The sequence below is a fragment of the Carassius carassius genome, chromosome 19 (genome assembly GCF_963082965.1).
Source record: "Carassius carassius chromosome 19, fCarCar2.1, whole genome shotgun sequence".
In the NCBI taxonomy this organism is placed as follows: Eukaryota; Metazoa; Chordata; class Actinopteri; order Cypriniformes; family Cyprinidae; genus Carassius; species Carassius carassius.
In genome coordinates this window covers 4882937-4910804 of record NC_081773.1, presented here as the reverse complement: position 1 = coordinate 4910804, position 27868 = coordinate 4882937, and the positions used below count along the sequence as shown (strand labels likewise).

The 27868-nt window shown below is 37.3% G+C and overlaps 1 protein-coding gene across 1 annotated transcript; it reads left to right on the top strand.

The window, feature by feature from the left end:
* The first annotated feature begins 35 nt into the window (after nt 1–35).
* On the top strand, nt 36–27868 carry ptgfrna (prostaglandin F2 receptor inhibitor a). Its single transcript, XM_059499581.1, has 8 exons — nt 36–397; nt 2165–2536; nt 4045–4461; nt 15955–16377; nt 19038–19442; nt 20916–21023; nt 25380–25679; nt 26269–27868. The coding sequence occupies exons 1-8, from the start codon at nt 349–351 to the stop codon at nt 26433–26435; spliced, it is 2241 nt and encodes a 746-aa protein (XP_059355564.1). The 5' UTR covers nt 36–348; the 3' UTR covers nt 26436–27868.

Sequence of the window (27868 nt, the reverse complement as noted above, 5' to 3'; positions counted from 1 at the left end):
CTTCACCTGCGGCGAACAGCACGGCCGTGTCCCCTCCCTTCTCCAATAGAGAGAACACACACACACACACACACACACACACACACACACACACACACACACACATCCACTTCCGGACACGACTGTGCCAAGCCAACCCTCTGTCCTGAGTTTTATCATGCAGCATGCGCAGATGTACCAGCATTCTCAACGCTAACGGACTAAACAGCGCGACTCTCGCAAAACTTAATTCAACTTTAGTAACGGGATATAGTCTCGTTCACCTCTCTCTCACGGGGGGTTTTCACACTCTCTGGCCGGTTTGAATGACAAAGGCGATCCCGTGGGAAAAACACGCGCCTTCACAACATGGATAAAGGAACGGGACTCCGTCCTGTGATTTTGATCATTGCTCTTGGTAAGCTGACCAGTTCTAGGTTAAAAAACGCCTGTACTTATTATTTTAAGGTTACAAGTAGGTTGGTTTATAAAACGCGTGGAAAAAGTGTATGTTTGCATTCAATTAGTTTGGATAACGACAAAAGCGTTATAGACAAACATTGTGTCTTTATTGTAAACTCTTAATATTGGTGTTTGTTGTATTATTTTATGACACAATTCACCTCAATGTTTTTTCAGATCGACCTCACATTTCAGTAGAAGTCTTAATTCGGTCTAAAGAGAGGCGTTTACATTTTTTCCTCATTAGGCCTATAGGCCATTTACTTTTAACCAACAATATTACATTGGTCTGTTAATGAACTTAAGTTATTTTTTTTTTCTTTTAAGATTAATCACCAAATCGCCAAACCCCGACCTTCAGAGCTAAGTTACTGTATGTGTGTGATGTACAGTGTGAATGCTCCAGGTCTCAGTTAGCTTCTAATTTAGGGCTGTGAAGTGAACCAGGGGCTAGTTCAGGTGTAAAATAAGTTTACTGCAAGCAGATAGCACAAACCTGTTTTTCAAGAATCATGTTTACCTATTAGTGGTTCTTATTTTGCTTCAGAACACTGCACACTAAAATGTGTCAAATAAGTGTATCATACAAAAGTAACAAATATGGCCTTAACATTAACCAGTTACCTTAATGTTACTAATAAACTGTAAAAGTCCAACAGCATTTGAAAATTATTAATTTGCCAATTTCTTTTAAAAGTGTCGCTTGAGTGTCAGTTTCCATGCTCTAAACTGATAATTCACCAAAATTTGCTTGTCTAAAACCTTTTGTCATGTGACAAAAAAATTCAAGTTTGACTTTTGACGTCAACAACGAAAGATACAAGAAGAATTTTCTTCCTTATACATGATCATTAAAACCTCATTTATTTTTCCATCACATCAGTACATGACTTTAGAATTGCTGTTTAGTGTTTCCTTTGTTCTTCCTATTTTGTTTCAGCATGTTCCTATTCATTATCAATCATGCAATCAGCTCTGATCTGCTCGCACTCACTTACTTTCACTGTGTCCCGTTTTAATACTACAGCTTTTGACCTAAATTGCATGACCCTTAACACAGAAGGTTAATTTACCAAATATTTCACTAGTTTCTACTATGTTTGTCTAATATGTTTGTCTGTTATTTGAATTACATCATCTGCCTTATGAGAACAGCCAGTCCCTCATGAAGAGGCAAGTTTTGACATGTCACCTTCTCTCAGTTTTGGTTTATGTCCCTCTGCTCTTCTTTTCGGCTTGTTTCCTCCAGTGAAATCTTCCGGCTTGTTCCGTGTTTCGTGAATTTTCTCTCTTCAGCTGCCATGCTGATATAATTCGTCTCAGAGGACTTAATTCGCAACACAATAAAATGTTAATATTCACTTTTAGATAAGATGGTGTGTTTTCATTCCGGTGCTTTGAACTCATCCATAACCTAATATGGATATTAACAATTAACATTTCCATAAATAGCCGCATCTCTTCAAGGTCATCTTTGTGCTAGTGTAGTTCTAACAAAACTTTTTAAACAGATAAATGCATTTATTAATTAATACATTTTTTGAAACAGACCAACAATTTGAATGATTCATCCTGCACTCTGATACTGATATTTGACTGATACTTTGTTTTTGATCATATTGTCACTTCAGAACAGTTTTTTCCCCAGTGGTCCATTAATGTGTCTCACAGAACTCAAGCTCCTGTTTTTAGTTTCCTGAGGAATCTTCTCTTCTTCTCTCAGTGTCGTTCTGTGAGGGCCGTGTGGTGAAGGTTCCAGTCGGTCCTCTGGTACATGTCGCGGGGCAAGCTGTCTCCATTCACTGTGATGTGTCTGACTACCAGGGACCCCGCGATCAGGATTTTGAGTGGTCTTTGGTCCTTGCTGGAGATAAATTGCTCCAGCTCATCTCCACCTTTGATGGTACTTTTGTGGACTCTTCAGTGAGGGACCGGGTTAACAGTGGTGATATCAGTTATAAAAAGCTGGGAGATGCTGCTATTGAACTCAAATTCAAGAAGGTCAGAGCAACAGACAGTGGCATGTATCGCTGCAGTACCCCGAGCACAGATTCGGTCATCAGCGGGAACTACTACGCCGATGTGGAGCTCAAAGGTAAGTCAAGCCTTTAAATTACTTTACTTTTTAAAGATCTTTACTTCACTTTTAGAAAAAACAATATGCAAAACCTTTACCTTTTGGTGTAGCACCCTCAAAGGGTACCTTAAGAGTACATATTACTACTCTAATGTACTAATATTCACCCCAAAACAGGTTTATTTTTTCATATTATCCTCCTTTTAGTATTTATGTATTTAAATTTAGACAGAATGACAATGTTAGTGATAGACTTATATATTGAGTGATATTTTGTGCTTGTATCAGTTGCCCTGTGCTCTATAAATCTGTGTTGGTACTGAAAAGGCCTTGGTCACCTAAATGGAACAACAAAATCTCAACTTCAAAGAAATGATAACTTATCTAATGCAAATGAAAATAAAACGGCAGAGGCCTGTTCTAACTGTCAAATACAGACAAAAGCAAACTGAGTTGATGGAAATAAATTGCAGGCTACTCTTACACTCCAACTTCTTAACCCTGCAAAACCTCACATATTCAAAGATTAAAAAAGTTTATTGAATCTTAGGCTAAATATAAAAAACAAAGTCTAAATGTAACATGATACATCAATCTTGTATGGCTACTATAGTAGGTGAATATGAAGCTAATACTCAAGGAGGAGCACAAATATTACTAAATATAGAATTTCTTCTTACATTTACATCGTCAAAATTAGTAAAGATTTCACAGTTAAAAGACATATGAGCCACAACCTGAAAAAAACCTTTTAACTAACCTTTTACTTTCAAATGTAAAGACTATCAACCAGATGACAGATTGCATTTAAAAGATTGTGTACTAATAGTTCTTTCAGCAAAAATTGGATCCTGTTGATGTATCCGATATGATACAGTAAGTTTATAAAGTTAAACAAGGTTGCACTTGAAGTATAAATGGAACGTGATGCACTGCAAGGCTTGAAGACAAAAATACAAAGACTTATTCTTTGTTCTGTCGGCTAGAGAAAAGCCTGTGGAGGTTAACAGAGGAGCTCTGAAGCTCCACTTTTGGAGATGGATAAAAAGAACTCTTCTGCACCACCACCACCAATAGAAACATAATAGCACAATCAAAACAGAACAACACAAGGAGCATAAAATATGAAGAATAGATCAAAATGTTTAATGAATTGTTATATCTGCCTATGTAAGATTCCATTTTACTGATCCGGCCTTATTTGTAGATTTTCTGGATCAGTAAATGAGATAATGTTCGTATCTGGAGCTTTTCCTTTTATTTCTAAGTTTTGTTTTCCCTCTGGGAATTGTTTGGTGTCAGGCCTTAGAGAGGACTGTTAAGGAATTACTTTTTGTCAGGAAAACTTTTTTATTATTATTTTTTATATATTATTTTTTTTATATATAAATCAAAGTAAACTTTATGTCTCAGCATTATTTTTGCAAGTCTTTTTGGCAATGTGGAAATCACACACTTCACTTTTGAAAGCTTTTGAAACAGCGCCCTTCTTCTGCCTGCTTTAAAGTGTCATTTGTTGTGTCCAGTGATCGGGGACAGTCTGAAGGTGGCTCCAGCCATTCCCAAATCAGCGGTGTCTGAGGGAGAATCAGTGGAACTCCAGTGCAATGCAACACGGGGCTTCACGGAGCACACCTTCCTCTCCGTTACTTGGTCCATCAGGAAAGGGAGCAGCCCGCTGGAGGAAATCTTGACATTTGGGCCTGATGATAAGATCAAAGTAGGACGCAACTACACTCGGCGTTACACAGATGGTGGACTTCAGTTGGACCTCCGTGGAGGTGGTTTTTACGGACTGGTCCTGAAAAGAGCAAAGCCATCAGATCAAGGGGAGTATGTGTGTGTGGCCCAGGAGTGGGTCAGACAGGGTGAAGAAGGAAGAAACTGGCGCATGATTCTGGAGAAGTCTGAGGAAATGGGAAAGGTTGTTGTTACACCCACAGGTGAGTCACATCTCATTCTCTCCTCAGTTCCCGATCATGCAAGTTTGTTGATTGTGACTACAATCATGGGTCTTGGTTCACGAAAACATAAAGACACTGATGATTCTATTACCAGCGACATGATTATTAGGTTGTGTTTTTAAAAATAGCTGGTATTGTGATTAATCCCTGATAGCCTGTTACTATGCAGTTCTTTTACAAGATTTGAATATTCTCCATTTCTGAACACTTGAGACTGTGAAGAAGTTGTAATGACATTTCCAGCAGAATAATATAAAGCACAACAGTAATGCCCCCTTAAATTAGTGGCTTTGCTTCGGATCTTAACTCTTTCCCTGCCAGCATTTTTGAAAAAAGTTTGCCAGCCACTGCAAGCGACTTTGATGATTTTCACTTAATTTAATGGCCTCCAGTATATTTTGCTGTATGAATAATTTAATATGCAATACAACAAAGTAAATATCAGAGCCTCCACAAAAAAAAAAAAAAAAAACACTCCGTTTTTTATTCTGGCTTAAAGCATTCTTTTTTTTAAATCAACCATTGAATATAGGTAGGTTTCATACAAATGCATAATTTTTGAGCAAAAGATTTTTTTTTTTAAATCTAAAACTACATCTGGATAATATTTAGTATGATTATCAAAGCATAAATCCAGTAAATCGCTTCCATCAACAACTCCAAAACAGACATATACCACTTCCTGGATCAAAACTTTACTCCGTAAAATTATGCAGTTTCATTTATATGCTGTCTATTGCTGATGATCGCATTATTTTTAATATTCATATGCAGAAATGCATCTGTTCACATAAGAGATCCTCGTAAAAACCCGTCTTTGGTGGGGAAGCGTTGTCTTCTAAATGATGAGATAACTTGTCAATCACGGGGAAAGAGTTAAATGTTTTTTTTTAATTAATTTTCATCCATTTTTATTCAATCAATATTATAAACTGATGCAGTAAAAAAGTTTAGCAATAAGCTTAAAAGTAGTTTTGAGAGTCTCGATATACTCACTTATATAATTTTCTACATTTCATGGGAGTAGGTGGACACTGCTGTACAATTTTGCCACAATTTCCATTTCAGTGGCAACAGCAACTTCTGTCACTGGTTGATTTTTCCTTCTGGATTATAATGTAGTTCTCCAGCAGAAATGATGGCATTTTAAGTAAATTTTATTTATTAAATTAAAAAATTACACTGATTATTGCCTTCTGTAGAATACGGTTTCTTAACCTCAGAGCTGGAAGTAAATATGACTTGAAAGCATTATTTGTTAAATCAGTTTCTAGAAGAACAAAATGAATGGTACGTTTATTTCCAGCACCTGACTGTTCTGGTCTGTAGTGAGCAGCTGATGCACACTGGTTTAGAGCCCCCCCCCCCTCCAAATAAGTGATAGTTCATGTTTTTACCAAACACACATTACATTGATGTGTACAGGTAATACCCCCAGCCACAATGCTTGACAATGGGCATATTTGGTATACGAGGACGAGTTTTAAGTTTAGTTTTTATAGTTTTACAAAAAAACAAGCTTCTCAAATCAAGTAAAGACTCGCTGTGATGTGTGTGACTGACTAGGGTTGTACCGATAGACGATATTATCGTGTATCGACGATTGTCAGAAATATCGATGTAAGCAGATTTCTCTGTCGATAGTCAAGATGATATTAGGATCTTTCTCCTATTAATGTATTAGTTTATAATAATAATAACCATTATTTTTATTTTTATTAGGCAGCCTATTATAATTCGGTTATCAAACTGCCCAGCTATTTCACTTCAGCATTGCATTTCTCTCTCTCTCTCTCTCTCTCTCTCTCTCTCTCTCTCTCTCTCTCTCACTCACACACACACACACACACACACACACACACAGCGCGTGCGCGCAATAGAGGATTAGAGCCTGTAACGTTAGTCGCTGAGTTGTAATGCTTTGACTCGGATAACTCGTTAAATCCATGAAATAAAAGAGATAGAAAACGATGAGTTGGTGTCCCACACATTTAACAGCTGCTACATGGCAACACGCTCTTCCTAACATGAGAGATTAACTCTTTCTTGGCTTACAAATAAAGAAAAGACAAAATAATAACATCCATAAAGGCTCTCACGTAGTCCTTCTCTTAAAGACTGATCACTTAACTTATAACACTCACTATGTGCTGATGATGTAGAAGGACTATGTGAGAACCACTATGGATAAGTTCGCTCTGCCACCTTGATATTAGTTTCATGCACACCGCACTATAATATAATGCATGCAAAATACATAGTTTTGGCCATTACAAAGTCTCCGTCCACAAACAGACGTACATTGTATTTCATGACACTTTAACAAGTAATCTGAATGGCCTATATATGTGTAATATTTTAAACGAGCCCTCACTAACTGAGGTTAATGCCACAGTTATGTGAGAATGCATCTCATTTCTGTGGCGGTGCGTCGGTCTCGTCATGTGACGCGCGGTCTGGAGCGCTGTATGAATGATGCAGCATTTCAACTTTACTACAGATATATGAACTTACCTGTTTTGAAATACTTTATATTTAAAGTGTTAGTTTATGTCCAATATTAGTGTTAAACTGATGGACTTTAAATGAATTGTTCAGCCTCAAAACTTTTGCGGAAATTTGAATCAGAGAGATTGTTTTGAGAAAAATAGATTGTCTAGCTGATTTAAAATCAACCTGGAACATTTCAGTATTTGTATTTTGTGTGCAATATGCATTAGAAAACATGCTGTAGGTTTGTCGTCTGAGCCTGAGATTAGCATGGTTGTCTGGGTTGCAGAAAACATTCCTTGAACTCTTTGTAATTTATGCTGGGATTTGTACGATAAATTATTGCCTGTAGACACCAGACAGGAGACGATGCTGCTTTCTAAGTCCCTGCTATTATATAGCCTTACGAACAATGATAGCACACTCTAAGGGATTTCTAGACTGTGGCTGTGACCTTTTTATAGTTTTTTATTAAAAGCACTCCTGCCCATCCAAGTTCTTTCATGAGGCTCTCATTTAAAAAAATGTGTTCATTTCATCTCAGCTTGACCTGAAGTTGTAAAGAGGCCCTGAGGGATTACAGATTTTGAAAATGACTGATTCTGTTCAAAGTCATAACATCTAAGGATGCCCAATGTAGTCCAAAAGGACAAAATATGGTCACAGTTTATTTAAAAGTCCAATTTTTGCTATTAACAAACCATTAACTACAACTTTTGCCACCAACATACACATTTTTTGTGTATTTTCTCTATTCATGTTCAAGAGGGTTCCTCGAGCTGAAGGGATTCCCAAAATTGGTGCAGATTGCCGCACCATTATGGAGAAATGGCCATTTAAAGTTTCAGTGGTTTTCCATAGACTTAATCTTTAAAGCGTTTTATCCAGGTAGCAATCAATGGACAAACTTAAGTAATTACACCATTTCAGGCATTTTATCTGAGTTATGTTCTGTAAAAAATGGTGCAGTGTCAATTTTGGTGCAGATCACACCATTTTAGATTTTGCTATATAGTTTACTGACAACACGGCATGCATGGACAACTGAGAGATAATTTAGCATTATGTTTGGTGGCACAGCTAATCACTTTTTTTGTTTCTATTTCTGACTTGCTCACAAGACTAGAAACTCCCCCAGGGGAACAGAAAGTCCCAAACACTTCCAGACGTGCAAACATACTTTCTCCCCAAGCATACTCTTCCCTATTTCACCTTTAAACTATGTAAGATTACTAGATGCCTGCTGTCAAAACTACTTCAGAAAGTACTGGACGAAGTTTTAACATCAGTGTTTCTGTCGGTAATTTAGCCAGTTTTGTTTGCTGTTGGCCCTGATGTTATCTCTTACCGGCCTCCAGACTGCAGTGCTACAATGTGTGAGGGATCTTTGAAGTTTACCACTGGCTGCTTTATCTGTGTGCGCTGCATTACACCCTTCATAAATGGAAAGCAGATCTTGGCGACCATGTTTTAAGAAGTCATATTTGATCAAACAAAACCAGTTTAATGACTTTATTTAAAGACACTGTCACTTATGAATCCGTTTTCTTTTCCTTTAGTCCATTGTTGAAGTAAATTAACTCTTTGTGTCTGTGCATAGTTCACTCTGGCTTCAGCGGAGATGGATAATCTCTAACCTGTTGTTTGTCTGTGAATGATTGATCCAGTTATTTTCCTGCGGTACATGACAGTTACAGTGGCTTGACTAATGAAAGGGAAGAAGATTCTGTTTCTAAGGCTTTGCAGTGTCATGTGATAGCAGGAGAAAAAAAAAACCTGTTTTACATATGTAAAGTAGGGCTGGACTCTATAGGAAGTTGACAAACTCTAGCTCATTTTAAAGATGCCATAGAATGCATTTATACTCATCTGACTATATCCGTCTGTCTTGCTAGTTATCTAACATGCTAATAATGTTAGAAACATGCTAGTCACATGCTCATCATGCTAGTGAATCATGCTAGGGGCATGCTAGTCACTTGTTAATCATGCTAGAAACATGTTAGCAACATGCTAGTAACTGGCTAATCATGCTAGGGACTTGCTAGTAAGAAGCTTATCATGCTAGAGACATGCTAATCAGGCTAGATGCATGCTAGTGACATGCTAGTCACTTGCTAATCTTGCTAGAAACATGCTAGTGGCATGCTAGTAACTTGCTAATCATGTTAATGACATGCTAGTCACTTGCTAATCATGCTAGAAACATGCTAGTGGCATGCTAGTAACTGGCTAATCATGTTAGGGACATGCTAGTGAGAAGCTAATCATGCTAGAGAAATGCTAACAACCTGCTACTAACTTGCTAATCATGTTAGCGACATGCTAGTCAATTGCTAATCATGCTAGGAACATGTTAGTGACAAGTTAATCATGCTAGAAACATGCTAACAACAAGCTAATCATGCTAGAAACATGCTAATGACATGCTAGTAACTTGCTAATCATGCTAGCGACATGCAAATGACTTGTAAATCATCCTAGGAACATGCTAAAACATGCCAATGACATGCTATTAACGTGCTAATCATGCTAGTGGCATGGTAGTAACTTGCTAGGAAAATGCTACTAACTTGGTAATCATGCTAGCAACATGCTAGCAAACCATCCCAGGTACCCTAGCAACTGCATGGCAACACTCTAGCAACCACTCCGGGTACCCTAGCAATCGCATAGAAACACCCTAGCAAAAATCCTGGGTACCCTAGCAACTAGGACTGCACGATATTGGGAAAAAATGACATTGCGATATTTTATTTTTCTGCGATATATATTGCGATATGAAATCTAATCTAATTTTTTCTTACAAACAAATTCTCATTTTAAACATCGACACCATCGTATCAATTGATTAATATGCGCGAGGGAAAGAGAGCAAGACAGCGATCGTGTTGTTTGAAGCGCTCTCTCTCTCCCTCTGTCTCTCTCTCTCTCTCTCTCTCTCTCTCTCTCTCTCTCGCACGCTCTCGCGCTCTCTCTCTCTCGTGCGCGCGCTCTCTCTCTCTGTCTCGCGCTCTCTCTCACTCTCTCTTTCGCGCGCTCTCTCTCGCGCGCTCTCTCTCGCGCGCTCTCTCTCTCGCGGTCTCTGCGAATCACATTCGTCAAGGGCGGAGGAGCAGCTGGCCCGTACAGTTAATGAATAACGGATCAACTACGACAGCCTACATCGCACATCCTGCGATGTGACTATCGTGGATTCATACATCGCAATATCGATGCTTAAACAACACATCGTGCAGCCCTACTAGCAACCACACCGAGTATCTTAGCAACCGCATAGCAACACCTTAGCAACTGCCCCTGGTACCCTACCAACCGCATAGTAACACCCTAGCAACCATCCCAGATACCCTATTAACTGCATAGCAACACCTTAACACCTAACTCTGACAGACTGTATTGCCTTCAGTCATTCAAACTATATGCTTTTAAAAATAATACTATTTCAGACTGAAAACCATCAAACTTAAAACTTTTTAAACCTTTTCAAAATTTCTGGTCCGACTTTCTCAAGCCAACTTGAAGTTTGTCTTGACAAATATTTTTATCTAGTTTAAATTGTTCTCTGATGTCCCCAGTGTGTGTATATGAAGTTTATCTCAGAATTCATTACGCCACAGATAATTTTTCATAGCTTGTTAAATTAAACTAAATATATGCATTTAGCAGACGCTTTTATCCAAAGCGACTTACAGTGCATTCAGTAGGGATGGGTACCGAAACCCGGTATTAAAATGGCCCCGGGGCTAAATTATGAAAGACTGTAGTATCAGTAAGATCTGACTGTATCGGTTCTGCTTTTGGTACTGGAGGGGAAAAAATTAATGTACTATATATTTTTGCTTAATGTAATTGTGCACATTTTATCTTACCAAACATTTCTAATGTGCGATCATATTAAGACGTTTGTCTGTGAGATCTGCGAGATCTCTCATGCGCACCGCGGAGGCTGTCTGTCAGTCACACACACACACAAGAAGACAGAGCGCTGCGCACACACACGCATAAGGGGTTGTTCACATATCGCGTCTTTTGCGCGCTCAAATTCATTATTTCAAATGTAGGCATGCGGTATGCGCGCTCATAATGCAAGCGACGCGGTCATGACGCGCACACGGTGCGACGAGCTCGTTTTTTCCAGGCACGTCCGCACCGCATCAAGTTAAAAACATCTCAACTTTTCAGAATGCCGCAAGCGCACCGCAGGTCATGTAACTTCCTCACCTTTTCCGTAACAACGTTGAAAGCTCAGTCAAGATGAAGGAACAGCTGATAGCTGTATGTGGATTTTTAAATTAATTTAGTAGCAGTGCTACTGCAAGCAGTTTTTAGTGCTGCAAATCCATTTATCCATTGCTGAAATTTCCGCGTCTTCATGGAGAGAGCAGGTCATGGTTGCTTAGCAACGGCAGACTCCTCAGGATCACAAGTGCCCGAAGGCTTTTGGGAAAAAAATCAGAAAGCGGCGTGCCTAGCGTTTTCTACGCGTTTTTAGACGCGATATGTGAACGGCCCCTTACAGTATGAAAACTCCTGCGTAATAGAAAGAGTGACGATGGCGGAGAAAGCAAAACGTTCCAAAGTGTGGTTATACTTCACTAGAGTTGATGCAGAAAACGCTGGTTGTCATAAGTGCAAATTTTTGCATGTAAGGGCGGAAACACAAGCAATCTGTCAAAGCATCTTTCAAAAGTGCATTATGTGCAGGCAGAGAAATGCAAAGTTTTCGACTGCCTAACACAACACAAAGTAACACAACACAAAGTACCGATAAGAATACCGTTAAAGTACCGGACCATTAAGCAGTATCGGTAAGAGTAGTAATACCGTTAAAACCTTAACGATACCCATCCCTAGAATTCAGGCTATCAAATTTTACCTATCATGTGTTCCCAGGGAATCGAACCCCCAACCTTACACTTGATAGCGCAACGCTCTATCAATTGAGCTAAAGGACCACTTTTGAAAATGAAACACAATGTTGAAATTGCCATTTTTAGGGTATGAGCCAAAACACACTGTTATTTGTGTTTGTCCCCTTTAAATGAAAATGAGTTGCTGCTCATGCCTCTATGCCATCATCATAGTGAGAAATCTGGAACTGCTATAGTGCGGATAGACCGTTTATGAATTATTGAGGTTATAAAACAATGTGTTGGTGTATTTTTACGATTATAGGCTGGTTGTTTTCACACACTGTGGCCACACAACATGTGTTCAGTCACCTTATAATAGTGATTTTTGCATTCTATGGCACCTTTAAATGTTGTAACAATTTTTGAAAAGTACAACATGAAGTCATGAAAATGGCATGTTATTCAAGTAGTTTTGCATGTCACACTGGACAGTGTTTCAAGGCTGTTTTGTGCATTTGCATTCTTTTATTAGACACTTATCGAAAGCAGCTTACAAAACAAACTGTTGTTTTTTAAAAAGCCATCCGGTATGCAATTTGTCTAAAAGTATAAGCTAGCACTTATACTATAAAGCAGATATAATTAGATAAGTACCTTTTGAAGCAAGTATCCCTGTGTATGGTTAAGGATTAGATAAGCGATTGCAAAGTTGTGCCTTCATCTTAAGAAAGGGAATGTTAAACTCCTGCATTCTGATTATATACAGAAAAGTTATCTTTTAAATTCTGTAAGCATAATGCATAATTAGCTTGGACCTTTCAGTTATGTAGAGGTGTCACACACTACAATATATATATATATATATATATATATATATATATATATATATATATATATATATATATATACAGTACAGACCAAAAGTTTGGAAACATTACTATTTTTAATGTTTTTTAAAGAAGTTTCTTCTGCTCATCAAGCCTGCCTTTATTTGATCAAAAATACAGAAAAAAACAGTAATATTGTGAAATATTATTACAACTTAAAATAATAGTTTTCTATTTGAATATACTTAAAAAAAAATTATTCCTGTGATGCAAAGCTGAATTTTCAGCATCATTACTCCAGCCTTCAGTGTCACATGTAACATCCAGTCTATTACATGATCATTTAGAAATCATTCTAATATTCTGATTTATTATGAGTGTTGGAAACAGTTCTGCTGTCTAATATATTTGATGAATAAAAGGTTAAAAGGAACTGCAAAAATTCTAATATATATTCTAATAATATATTTTCTTTACTATCACAAAAAAAGAAAGCAAAAAAAAATCATAATTTTCATTCATTTTTATTCATCAAAGTATCCTAAAAAAGTATCACATGTTCTAAAAAAATATTAAGCAGCAGAACTGTTTCCAACTTTGATAATGAATCATCATATTAGAATGATTTCTAAAGGATCATGTGATAATGATCCTAAAAATTCAGCTTTGCATCACAGAAATAAATGATAATTTAAAGTATAATAAATTTAAAAACAATTATTTTAAATTGTAATAATATATCACAATATTAAATTTTTTTTCTGTATTTTTGATCAAATAAATGCAGGCTTGATGAGCAGAAGAAACTTCTTTCCAAAACTATGTATATATATATATATATATATATATATATACAAATATATATATATACAAATATATATATACAAATATATATATATATATTGACAGTACCAAAGTTCCTCTCTTGAGGACTCATTGATGCATTCCTTTCATTCTGATTGCTCATTCAGAAACATTACAACTGTTAATTGTAGAGTTCTGTCTCTGTTAAATTTTTTTATACTCTTCATTGCGTGCTTGCATCCAGAGCACCAGCACACTACTGGCTTTTTTCTTTCTTTTTTTCCTCCCCATGTTTGCCCCTGGTGATAGAATCATGTCAAGGATTTCTGTGCAACATGCTGCTTTATTTTTGAAGTCTTCTCCCTCAACGTTAAATGTTAATCACTGTTTTGCATATTCTAACTGCACTTTGAATTCAGCTTGGGGAATTTCCTTTTTTTCTTGTAGTAGTTTATTCAAAGCTATGCTACATAATACAGCTTAATGCAATGTGCATAAGGATCGGATCTCTTTGTTCAAGCTTTTTATTTTATAACCCAATGATAGCTGTTTTTTTAAAGATGTTTTTGGCAACAGTGCTGGAGGAAGTACATGTATTTTGTATAATGTGTTATGGGTCGGTTTAAGATTACACTAGGGAGGAGTACACTCTTAAAAATAAAGGTGCTTAAATGGGTCATATGATGCTGCATGCACTTTTAAAAGTTGTTTGAACTGAAATGTGTGTTGGCAGTGTGTGCACAACCACCCTGTAATGATAAAAAAAATAATAATTAATTTATAATAATCCGCTCCAATCTTTACCCCTTTTTTTACATCGAGCCGATCTCAGATGCCTGGCTGTCTGTGTGACGCCACGATGAATACATCTAAAGTGAACAGTCCCCCAGAGAGTAGCTCGAATGAGAGCGGCGGGGTCAGCAGTGCTCATTAACATTGAAAGGAAAATGATACAAAACGGCTTGTTCTGAAAAGAGCTGTTTTTGACCGGGTAAAAGGTGTTTTTACACTGCCAATTTTAACCAAACTATGTTGCAGACTTTTCATTTAGACCCTAAAGAAATCATATCAACTTGTGGAAAATGGGCATCTGATGACCCCTTTAAAAGATTCTTCACAGCGATGCTCTAGAAGAACCATTTTTGGTTCCACAAAAAACCATTCAGTCAAAGGTTCTTTAAAGAACCATCTCTTTCTTACCCTTTTATAATCTAAAGAACCTTTCACCACAAAGAACCTTTTGTGAAACAGAAAGGTTCTTCAGATGTTAAAGTTTCTTTATTGAACTATTAGACAAAAAGGTTATTCTATGGCATTGTGAAGCACCTTTATTTTTTAAGAGTGTAGAGGAACTAGTTAAACATCTGCAGAGACTAATTTTATCAGTTCAGGTCCTTTGTCTTTAGGAGTTCCGTACTTACAATAGAGAACTAAAAAAAGTGTTTTCTTACCATACAAACAGGTGTCTTTTCTCAAAGTACACAACAGCTGGGCACAATGTGTTACTTAAGTGGTAGTGTGAGAGCTGGCCTGGTGTCAAATACACAAAGCCAGACCTGTGTGTGTGTGAGCTTACCATAGCTTGAACAATGACAGCTGCAAATTGAGAGAATGTGCACCCTTGCCCTTCCCTTCATATCCAGAGACAAAAAACTAGGTCGACTACAATACCTCTGCACTGCAGTCACTATGACTGGGTGGTATTCCTGATACAACCGTATCTTTTTAAATGTATTTGATCTGGAATGGCAGTTGATTTATTTTTAGCAAAAGTATTTGGAACCAAGATTCAAAAAGTTTCCTGCAAAAAGTAAAACACTTTGTTCACTAAATTAAAGTAAATAATTTTTTTTAAAATATTTTTCACATAGATGTACACACAAATATAACAATTCACAGTAAACCACTTTACATACATACAATAAAAGTTTTTGTGCTTTGTGAAAAGTATTTTATGCTCACCAAGGCTACAGTAAAACAGTAATATTATGTAGTTTATCCCTCTGATGGCAAAGCCAAATTATCAGCAGCCATTACTCCAGTCTTCAGCGTCACATTTTTTTCTTTTGTTATTAAAACTGAAATACATTTGTTTCATTATTCTTTGAGTGGAACAGCAATAAAGCAAGTGGTGACTGAAGTAATTCCTTGAATCATTTTTGAATTAAATTGTTAATTTTGGTACTGAAGTTAAAATCAGAGTGGAGTTGCAAGACAGGTTTGTGAAATCAGTTTAATGTGACGATGGAATTTTTAATTTTTTTATTTTCCTTTGTGAGTTGATTTCCCCAAAAAGTGTAAATGCTGTGATTTACATTACTTGGGTTGTTGAACGGTGGTATGGGTTTGAGGTGGGACTGTCTGTTTGGCTGACCAATGGGTTGGGCAATACATTTGAAATCTCATGAAAAGATGCATGCAAATGTTTTTTTGTAAGTTGCTCATGTCTCACAGTCTGTGACTGACGTCATTTATGTTCCCTTCTTCTCTCACAGAGCTGCAATTCAAGGTGACCCTTACAGCGTCTCTGAACTCTCAGTCCACCAGCGAGCCCACTGAACTGCGCTGTGATGTGGTTGACCTCCTCCACCTCCAAGATGGCCTCCTGGGTGTGACCTGGTCTTACTCTACAAACACATCTGGAGATGTATCTCAGAAGAAACTTACTATAGCCTCCCTGAATGAACAAGGAGCGCTGATTGCAGACAGTCGGTACCAGCAGAGGCTGGACACTGGGGACATAGCAGTGACCAGGAGAGAGTCTAACATCTTCATTCTGCGAATGCTTCAGACTCGAGATGCAGACATGGGCTCTTATTCCTGTGCTGTAACAGCATGGAAACCCACGCAGCAAAGTGGATGGGAAAAAGCTATGGAAGTCCAGTCAACGCCTGTCACTGTTCAGTGGACACCAAAGAGTAAGCTCTAAATTTGGGGCATTTGTTTTTGTGAAGCTTCCTTTTAGGTCTGTTTTTTGGCTATGAAACACTTTGACATTCTTTCAGCATTCCTACGTTCTTTAAGCAAGTATGCAAACCTGAGTGCTTGGCTAACACATTTTGGTCCTGTTGGTCCTTTCTGGTTAACCGACACTAAATATCACTAAGGAAAGTATAAGAAGCCACTGAAAATAATAATTTTCATATATGATAAATTACTTGTGCCTCAGAGTGAGCAGACGAAACACATTAAATGCTGTCCTTGCTTCCGGAGGTGGATGCCTGCTGCTGTTTGGGAACGCAGTCGTGACAATTATACAGAAATACTTTGATAACAGACTTTTCTCAGGCATTTCGGAATAACCAAAACAAAATTTCAGATGCTGTGCAACGAGATCTTTCCACTGGTTATCGTGTAAATTTACATGACTTTTTTTGATGCACATGGTGAAATTTATTCAGTAAATGTGTTTCCATCGTAGTTTATGCAATTTTTTTTTATCGGATAAAATGTTTAAACCATCAATTGTGCGCACAGTTTTTTATGTGCATTTTTAAAATGAATTAGCATCTTGGCGTTTCCATCCAGTGTTTTTATTTTTTATTTTAACGCAATATTCCAAAATGCAGATTAAAAATAGGTGGATAGAAACAGCTAACAAGTGAATTTCTAACAAAGGGCAGAGCTACATAAGGTCTATAGAGTTACTTTAAATGCCTGTTCCTTCAAATCAGATGTGTTATTATTCAAGTAGCAAGAGTTAGCAATATCATCTTAAAAATGCTGCTCCACTTTGACTGTAATTGATCTCTAGGCAAAATTGGACACAGAACACTAATGCTAATGTCTGCTTACTGCATAAAAGTTAATAATGCAACGCGCATTTTGTATTGAATTCAGAAATCAACCACACAGTCTTTTTTATCTAAAATTGTTTGCCCTCCTTAGCTTTTAGATAGTATGTTTTCTGGCCTTTAGCAACAAAGTAACTAACTGTCCCCAGCTTGTTTTTAGGATTTGCGGTCACTCTTTAGATATTTCATTTTTACCCCATGAGCTAGGTGCTTCCAGCAACTGTGACAGTTGTAGCACTTAGTGCACTGTTTTAAAAAGAATGCATCAAAGCTTGTTGTTTGAAAGTCTCCAGTGTCTCTCATTTTTCAGCTCTCAATAAGGGATTGGAGTAAATGGCTTTAATTGTGTCTTTGTGATGACATCTTCTATGTGAAGACATATGTAGCTCACAATGGTCACTCTGTCTTGGTCTATTGCACCCTTGATTTAGCTTAGGCTGTGTACTGAAACTATATCTGATACTGACTAAATGTATATGGTGGCAACCACTGAACAAGGAGCAAAATTTGCAATTTGGCACACTAGTTTTATCTACAAAATTCATTTACTATGATTATATTTTGAAGCTATTCCTAAAAATGGTCAATCTTTACCAAAACATGATAAGAAGCCTCATAATATTGAAGGATTTTCAATAAATCTCTATCCAATTGGTTTTAGAAGACTGCAGAGCCACCAAATTAGGGTCTGTTTTTTAAGGAACACTTAAGAAATATAAATATCTAAAAAATAAAGTAAAGGGTTAGTTCACTCGAGAATGAAAATTCGTCCATCTTCTACTCACCCTCGAAGCATCCTACTGCAGGTGTACGTCACTTTCTTCTTTCAGAATAATCCAATTGAAATTGTATTAAAAATTGTCCTTGCTCTTCCAAGCCTTTCAATGGGGGTAAGCTGGTGTTTGTTGTCAACAGTTCAGAAGACAAGAAATACAGAAAGTACACACAAAGAAAGTACACACATCTGTAATAAAACGTCCCTCACACAGCTCTGGGGGTTGAATAAAGGCTCCCTGTAGTGAATCCATGCGTTTTTGTAAGATAAATATCCACATATCAAACGTAATTAACACTTTTTTTTCTTACTTCTGCTGTCTGTTGTGAACCGGAAGACGTGCAGATGTTGTAGTTCGTCAGTGCTGTGTGGTTAGTGTGGTTAGGCCACGAATTAGAAGCACAAAACGAGGATTTGTAAAGAGAAATGTCATTATATTTCAAAATAAACCATGAGGAGACTGTTTTTCCTTTGCTTAAGTAAGGAAATTTTGTTTCCTTTGCTTCTACATTTCCCAGAGACGGGTGCGACGCATACGTCTTACATCTTATGCCTGCACATCTTCGATGTCCTACAGTCAGCAGATGTTAGAAAAAAAGTGTTTATTGTCTTTGAAATCTGGATATTTATCTTACAAAAACACATGGATTTGCTACAGGGGGGCTTTATTCACCCCTGGGAGCTATGTGATGGATGTTTTATTACAGATTCGGTCACTTTATTTCACGTCTTCTGAACCGTTTTCAACAAACACCCGCTTACCCCCATTTAACGGCTTTAAAGAGCAAGGACAATTTTTATTACAACTTCGATTGGATTATTCTGAATGAAGAAAGTCAAATACACCTAGGATGCTTCGAGGGTGAGTAGAAGATTTTCATTCTCAGGTCAACTAACTGAAGTTGCTCACAATTATATTACATAGGTAATACTCTTTGCGGAAAGTTATTTCATTGTACTCAAACTGTATTGTGCAATAGTTTAATGAGTATTTATTTGATCTTTTTAGTTCCAGATTTGCAAGTAGTAGCCCATCGTGTGAGAGAAGCCTCGACTGCTGGATCCACATTTGAGATGAGCTGTCGGGTGACTGGTCAGAACCTGAAGAATCCCGGCTACTCTGTCCTCATCCGCTTCGAGGAGACCTTGGGAGGAAAGTCCCGAAAAGTATTGTCACTCAGTCAGGACTCAGTCTTGCAGCTAGAGGAGTGGAGCGAGCCGAGCCGCATTGACAGTGTGGTTCTGGAGAAGACCGGGCAGCTCGAGTACCGCTTTCGTTTGTATGGGGCCCAGGTCACAGATCGTGGGTTATACTATTGTGAAGTCACAGCCTGGACACGGCATCAGAGCCAAGACTGGATCAAAGCCATCAGTGCGGAGTCCAATAAGATTGAGATCGCTTTTGTACACACAGGTATTATCATGCTAACTACTCTACACCTAAGTGAGCTTTAATACTCAAAAGGATGATGCTGAATTGTCTGTAGGCTATGTTTACAGCTTAGGTCATGTTACCCTCTCACACACTTTCTGTAGTTCCCTCTTTCTGTCTGATTCTGGATGAGTAGACCTCTATAGTGTCGCCCTCAGGGCAGATTCCTGCTGCTTACAGAGACTCTCTTTATCGCTCACTCTCTTTCGTTTATAGGCAGTATAACAAAACATCACAGATATGCTCTCATGTGAAAGCTGGTTTTTAAAGCTAAACTAAGACCAAATTCAAAAATGTTTCCTTCAAAGTGAAGGTGATCACATAATGGGAAAATTAAACCCACGATTGCGGACAAAACAAGTAGAAGGATGATTATAAAAATACTCTTAGTGATGTTGCACAGTTGCAGTTTTATTGGCCAGCCTAATTGTTCACATCACCCTGGTTCCTTCAACAAAATCAAAAATGATTTTTTCCAATTGCTTTTGGATTATTGTGGGAAACAAGTTTTGTGGTCAGCAATGGTTTGATTCTTACATGCTTGTTCCTCATGATAATCTTCACAAATGAGCACAACTTTTATTAATTTTATAGCCTAATCCCAATCGGCAGAAGTAAAAAGGCTACAAATGAACTACAACACGGTCTCATGACTTTACCATCACTAGCACTAAAAATCATGTCCCTAAAAGTTTGTTAGGATGGTTTGCAAGAGCGACATTTTAAGATAATTTTAAGATACGGCTGTGGACTAGTGAGTAGATGAGTCTACCTGTTCGAAATAATGATGTTTAGTTTCCCTAATGCCATTTAGCCACTTGTTAGCAACCACCTTTTTCATGACAAGCAAAAGCTTTAAAAAAAAATCACAAGAGGTTATTAATGATGTATAGAATATCTTGAACTTGTGTTGACCATAGACTTTATTTCAGGCTTTTAACCAAAAGCCCATTAAAAAATCCATTAACGTCAGGACGATGGAACCGGAAGTGCTGAAATAATAAATAGTTTCTAGATTTATAATATAAAATTTCATCCCTGCTCTCTATCTCTTATTCATCAACATTTGTTTATGGATAAGTATCTATAATAATAGTCTAGACTAATTCAAATGAACCATTGTAGCCAATATTTGTGTGTGCTTTGTATTTTATGTGAAACATTGCATCATTAACTTATCAACATGCTAATGGCAAACTTTTAAAAATCAATTAAGAGGCAAGTCTCTCTTTTGTAGCACAGAGTTTTACAAATCAGTCATTTTGAGGTTTAATTTCAATTAGCATCCTACCTTATAAAAAACATTTTAAAAAACACTCTCTGCATGTTAGTAAATGAATTCAAACGAAAGGTTGAATAAATTTCTTCTTATATATATACACATTTACGTTCTCAACTTCCAGTTGACTCTGAAATCTAGAGTTTTTAAACAGCAAATGTTTGTTTCTCCTGCAGGCCCAGTATTCAACATCTCCATTCATTCAGAAGCAAACAATGTGTTACCGGGAAACACAGTCCACATGAAGTGCATCATATCCATCCTGCAAGCTTCTCCGAACACTGGCAAGTACTGTTTGTGTAATGTATAGAATTAATTATAATATAAATTTATAGAAAGTTTAAGAGAAATGAATTTCTAAGCTAAATAGTATTTAAATAAATGTCACTGGAGCTTTTCTCCTTTAAAATGTAAAACCCTTTTATCCAACAACAAACTTCTTGTTGTTGAACCTTTTGTTAATCTTACTTTTACATTAAGTACAGTAGTTTGCGGTTTTGTTGTCTAATCCATTGACATTCATTCCTTTTAATTGTGGTTTATTTCCAAATGCTTTTTAAGGTCACTGTATCTTTATTTTTGGACACATTGAAGTAATGAGAGATTTTATTTGGGGGCGAAATATTTGGAAATATTTGATGTTCCATCCTGACAGATTTTTTTTGAGATGCATCCCCAGTGAACTTAAATCTCCCAGTTCATTTCATGTCACATTCTGATGTATAAAAGGAACAGAATCTCAGAAGTAACCGAATGCTTTCTTAGGTGTTTTTAATTATTTAAAGGTTTTTGTTAAACACTTTAGCCTTTCACCAGTTATTTTAGTGTCTATTCATTGCTCAGTTTCTTGCCTTAGTCCAGTCTGACCTTGTAGGCTGTCTGGGTGGCATGTTTTAACAGCAGTGTCCATGTTTAACTTCTTAATTAGTGAAGTGTTCCTGTGGCTCAATGGTAGAGAATTGCGTTAGCAGTGCAAAAGGTCATAGGTTTGATTCCCAGGGAATACATATATTGTTTGTGTTGGGTGTGTTTTTTGTGGTTATTCACAGTTGATAGTATAAACTAATTTGAACCAGATGGAAATTATCTCCTGAACTTTACTCTGAGTCACATCCTGCATGGGAGTGACAAAGCATATTTTCCTTTTCTTCCTGTTGGTTAATAGTTACTCATAAATACTGTATGCACAGTAGGAAATGTGAGGTAGGACATTTACTTGTGTCTTTATAAAGAGCATTTAGCAGTTTTACAAAAGTGCATTAACTTTACATTTGAGGCTGCCGTGGTCAACAGAACAAGCATGCTTTTGGAAAGGTTAGCACTTTGGCATTTTTCCAAAGATTTTTGGTGAAAATCGGTAGAATGGAATTAAAAATTTGATTTGGTGTGGAGAGACTAATTGCTTGTCTGTGAAATATAAAACTGTTACATTGCTGCCTTTCAAGCACTGCTGTTTTCTACAGGAAATGTGTTAGATAATTAGTTATTAGGAAAGTTGTATTAGATGTGAGTGGTTGGATGTTTACTTTAAGTGATCCTAGTGATACAGAGCTGCGGGCTGCAGTTGGTCACATTGCCTGCTGTGATTGTATCAGTCAAAAAAGTTGGGTAATACTCCGAAACACGAAGTACAACGTTCCTTCCTCATCAGTCTGTAGCCACAGGCAGGTACACACATGCTGTACTCATAGATACATGTCAGCACAATGTTCACACTTCTCTCTTTCAAAATACAGTATAGAGAAACGAGAGATGCTTTTGTGCTGGTTTTTAAAAGCTCATGGCCCTGAAGGAAGAGAAGTTTTTGTTTCTATTGTTTTTCTATTGTGTTTCTCTTAGAGTGATCCTTAGGGAGTCAAGCAGCAATAGACACTACTGTATGTCTCTGAGGATTTTCCCATTGAAGGGAGAATTGACCTAAGAATGAAAATTCAGTCATCATTTACTCACCCTCAAGTCTTTCACTATATTCCAAAGCTTTAATAATTTTTGTTTGACAAAAAAAAAATAAATAAATAAATAAATGAATAATAAAAAGAGAGAGTCCACCCATAAACCAAAATTATCATAATTTAGTCATCCTCATGCTGTTCCAAACCATTGGCAATCAAATAAGCCCAATGGCTTCCATTTTCAGTGGAACATTGATCAGTTTATCTTCCAAAGAAGAAATAAACAACAACATGAGGGTAAGTAAATGATGCCAGAATTGTCATTTTTGTCTTAATTATCTGCCATGAGCTGCGTGAATATTACTTTTGTGTTCCACTGAATACGAGTAGAATATAAGTTGGGAATGAAATATTCACCTATTTGGGTGAACTGTTCATCTACAGCATTGTATTGGGAAGTCACATTACAATGTTTAATTTTTAATTAAATTCATAAATCTTAATGTCTGCATTGCTTGTTCTTGCACACAGGCTGACTAATGTACTCGAGTAATACAGTCAAGAACATGTGCTTTAGCTGAAAGGTAGCGGAAGGCCGGATGATGGAAGTACCCATGAGCACAGTCAGAGTTACTCATGAATTCTGAGAGGGTTTCTTCGTTTATTCTGGGCTCGATTAGAGCAGAAAGAACATTTCCTTGTTTTAAGGCTAATTTTGGCCTGGTTGTTGTTCACAGTGGTTGAGAATAAGGGCAGTGCTGCTCTCCTTAGGCTCCTTATGATCTCAGGTTCATAGAAAACGCCTGTGCAGTTTAACAGCATCCAATGTATTTAGTCCTACACAAAACATTTCAGGCGGAAGGCACTATGAGTATTTTTAATTTATTTTATTTTAGGCATTTACATTTAGGAGGCCATTGTGAAACAATGACATGTGTTCACTTTCATAATAATAGCTTTTTTTCCCACTGGGGAATTGTTTGATTTATAATAAATGATACCCTTATAGTAATTAGTGGCTGCTCCATCTGTCTTATTTGATCTTTTTTTTTTAACTTTTACTTTATTTTTATTTTATGAATGAGATGATAATATGAAGCGGGTCTAACACAGCTGTGGTTGTTTGTTAGAGCTTTTCTGCATCAAACATAATATTATCATTTAAAGGCTTTTAATTCACTGTTGCCTAACTGGTAAAAAAAAAAAAAAGCTTGAGAATCACTTTATAAGGCTTTGATGCATTTCTCTCGCATGATTCGTAATGTCTTGCAGCTGTAGATGTCCAACTGAGGAAGTACAGTTCAGTCATTAATCACCACCGACAGCATAAATGTAGTAAAGACACAATCATCCAGCAAATGTGAGGAACAATCGACTTAGCTTTTATGCTGTTCATCCACACTCGAGGCCAGAAATAAGTGCTTGTCATTCCTCATCCACTGATGAAAGGATTTATGTAAATAAAGCTATTCAGGGCCACGGTTTCAAAGCCTTTCCTTAATTTCTCATCTAGAGTCTTGGTTGGAATGGATCTTAAATTTAATTTGGAGATTTATTTGTAAGATAATTGATTACTGTATAATAATTAATTAATTAATTAAATTTATAATAGGGATAAGATGAAATAGCAGAAAAGTTATAATACTTAACTAAGGTTACAATAAAGACTTCCACATTGTTGCAAAATATTACTCATAGATTCTTCTTTTTTTCAAAAATATTAAGCAGCACAACTGTTTATAACATTGCTAATAAGAAGAAATGTATTTGAGCACCAAGTCAGCACTTTAGAATTATTTCTGAAGTATGTGAAGTTAAGACTGGAATTCAGCCTTGCTTCACAGGAATACAAATATATACTAACTGTTGTTTGAAATTGAAATATTTTACAATATAACCATTTTTACTCTAGTTTCATCAAATAAATACAGCACTGAAAATAAATGTATTTCCAAACCATGTAAAAAAATAAAAATACATAAACATACATTTAAAAAATGTCAGAGAAAATTAGTATATAGTGTAAGAAATTCAAGATTTAGCTAAAACAATTCTGCAGCTATTTAAATGTCACAAACTCATAAATAAATATGATGATCCATACGCTTCAAGAATCATAAGCTCTGCTGTTGTCACTGGATTCTGCTATGAGATGTACTCTTGGCTTGTACTTGATGAGTAGCAGAATGCTGTGGTGAACTGTGGTGGGCTTGAGCTGTGCTCATGGCTGTCAGTTTCTGATTACACAGTGGCCTTCATTGAGATTCCACACATAGTAGTGAGGACAGCGTGCATAGACCTGTCTGAGTCTGGCTGACTTCTGCTGCCTCGCTCTGGATCATCAGGGAGTATATACAACATTGAACCACTTGAAAGACACCGTTTAGCTTTGTTTTCTTTCCATACACTACTTGAATACCCTTGTGGTTATGGCACACACTTCCTTGAATAAGCCGCAGCAACAGCACGACTGTTTGGAGCATTACATAAGAACGCCTATGAACAATCGTATTGACTCCACCTTGGCATTCACGTTAAACTACCTCTCATGATTAAAGTCAGTGTAGAATCCCACCCAAAACCTATTTACCTTCTATAATCAGACATGTTTTTGACTGAAAAACGATTTTGGGTTACAAATATTGTAGAGCAACTCTTGACGCTAGATTCTGAAACAGAAGAGGTTTAAATGGAAATTTAAATTCCATGCTGGCTAAAATAATTAGTTTTACTCTCTCCGTCCCACAGGTGATATGGCATTTGAAGTGCGCTGGTTCCAGAAAACAGACTGGGCTTTAGATAACGGAGTCCAACCTCTCATCAGCATGGACCGCTGGGGAGTGGTAAAGAAGATCGACTCCAATGACACCAGTCTGGAGCGCATCGACAGGAACACGTTTGTCCTGAGCTTACACAAGATTAAGGATAGAGATGTTGGAGAATACTACTGTTCTGCCACACCCTGGCTCCTGTCCCCTGCTACTGGAGCCTGGAACAAGGAGAAGGACCTCACCTCTGCTTCATCATTTCTGTCCGTCAAAACAGAATGTAAGAATCCTGGTTGTGTCTAGGGATGGGAATTGTTAAAGTCCAGTTCCCAGATACGTGAGCAAAAGAAAGCAAGCAGGGAAAAAAACTGTCTCTGCAAGTATACCTTTAGAAAAGGGGTTTCCAACCCTGTTTCTCGAGAGTTACCATCCTGCAGATTTTAGCTTCAACCACATGTTAACACACCTGAACCAAGCTAATCAAGGTTTTCAGTATTACTAGAAACATGCAGACAGTTGTGGTGGAGCTAAACTTTGCAAGAATGTGGCACTCCCAGGAGAAAGGCTATTAAGTCATTTCATGAAGGTTTCCACGGTCTACCAATATAGCAAGCTTGGGAGGAACATCTGGGATGGAGACTTCTACAGAGTCTGGGAGGCTTTATTGGCAATAAAATGTAACATTTTTAAAATTGATGACTTCATATCCTCTCTTCACCGTTTATGTCAAAAACTACAGGAACTCTTCTGAAATAAAGATCCCCAGCTGCTCCTCCCAAACTTTGCTTCCATAGCATTTATATTGTCATATCTGGTGTCTTTATGAAAGTTTGTGATTGACAGCGATCATTCTGTTTGTTATTCTGCAGTCTGGGAATCTTTGATGATGCCAGTGGGATATGGTTTGGCTGCTGCTGTGATCGCTGGTCTTCTCTCAGTGCTGCTGGGTCTTGCTGTCGCCCACTGCTGTTTCTCCAGGAACCCCATTCACACGCCCCGTCCCCGTAACAAGCTTATGGACCTGGATATGGATTAATCCAGTCCCCCTTTGCACTGCTGTGGCCCTGCCCAAAACCACTTCGACTGACTTGATGTATTATGCTTTCAAACAGAATGTGGATATGCACATTACTTAATAAGAGATGGAGAACCTGTCTATATACACTCCGAGGATTGAGCCACTCCAATTGACGTCTCCATATTCCCACTTAGGAGCAATAGACTTATTATTCTTAAGAATAAAGCATCCAATGTTTTTTCCCCTCTACACATCCTGACTGCTGATAGGATGAGAGCACCAGGAATGAAATATTTTGTTAAGTACAAACTTTGGGCTGCACAATGGCCAAACCAGCAATGTTGCAGTTTGTACAGATGAGGATGATTATTTTATAGCATTTTATAGGAAGGACTCTAACGAAAGAGCCAAAAACTTGTCAGTTGTGAGTGTGACAGAAACTCCAATTTTAGATTGACCTTTTAAACCGCTGCAGTCCCAGAGGCTTTGTTTGTCGGAGGTCTGCCGTGCCCCCTGCTCTGCCTGTCTATCAGAGTTATGCCGTCAACAGTAGGGAACCGAAAATGACTGACCCTTCCTCTCCACAGCAAAGCATAGTGTTGATCCACAGGCTAAAGGAAATATGTCTGATGGATGGGTGCTTCAAGGCTGCACTGCATCATTCTGGGATCCAGAAGTGACCACTTGAGGGAACTGACCAAACAGTTTGTCAAACCGTGGCTTGGCTTTAAGCGCTCTGCCTTAAAGTTTGCTTGTTAGGCATTTCAAAAGCCCTGATAACTGATATCCACACTGTTGTCATTAACTCATTCCTCACTCTCTCTTTCCTGCCCACAAACAAAAAGGAATGCCAAAATGCATCTGTTTCCCGAACTTGCATTTTCTTTTCTTGTCAGAATGCACTCATTATACTGACACAACTGACCCGCACTAACATGATTGTTGTAGATCCTTTTGTTCAAATGTTCTCTTTATCCACAATGTGGTCAGATCAGTATTTTCTGAGAAGGGAAGCTGTTGGTATGAGCGAGAGGCTGTTTTACTGTATCTCAGAGTGAGAGAGAATATATTCAGAGCCACATTTATAGATGGATGTTAAAAGTAATTTCACCAAGATGTTTTACTTTAGTTCATTTATGGATATTATTGAATGGATGTTTGCTTTTTTTGTTTTTGTTTTTTAAGAATTGTTCTTTTATTTTAGTTGTGAGAAATTGTATGTGCTTTTACCAACCCTTGCAATAAGTATTTTTCTTTTTTTTGTTGTTTTGTTATTCATTGACCGACTCATTCTTGCTCTCAATAGCAAACCAACAAAAACAAATATTTCTCAATAAAAACAAAATTTAAAAAAGTACGACAGTGTGTTGATTTGAGATTTCTGTTTATGCTAAATCTGATGAGAAGCCCCTGGGAAAGGCTTTGGTGTCATTTTAATTATTAATGAAGAT

Coding starts and splice junctions, on each gene's coding strand:
- ptgfrna (XM_059499581.1), top strand. CDS start 349: ATGGATAAAGGAACGGGACTCCGTCCTGTGATTTTGATCATTGCTCTT. Junction 4,462..15,954: donor GGTTGTTGTTACACCCACAG/GTGAGTCACATC, acceptor CTTCTCTCACAG/AGCTGCAATTCAAGGTGACC. Junction 25,680..26,268: donor TCTGTCCGTCAAAACAGAAT/GTAAGAATCCTG, acceptor GTTATTCTGCAG/TCTGGGAATCTTTGATGATG.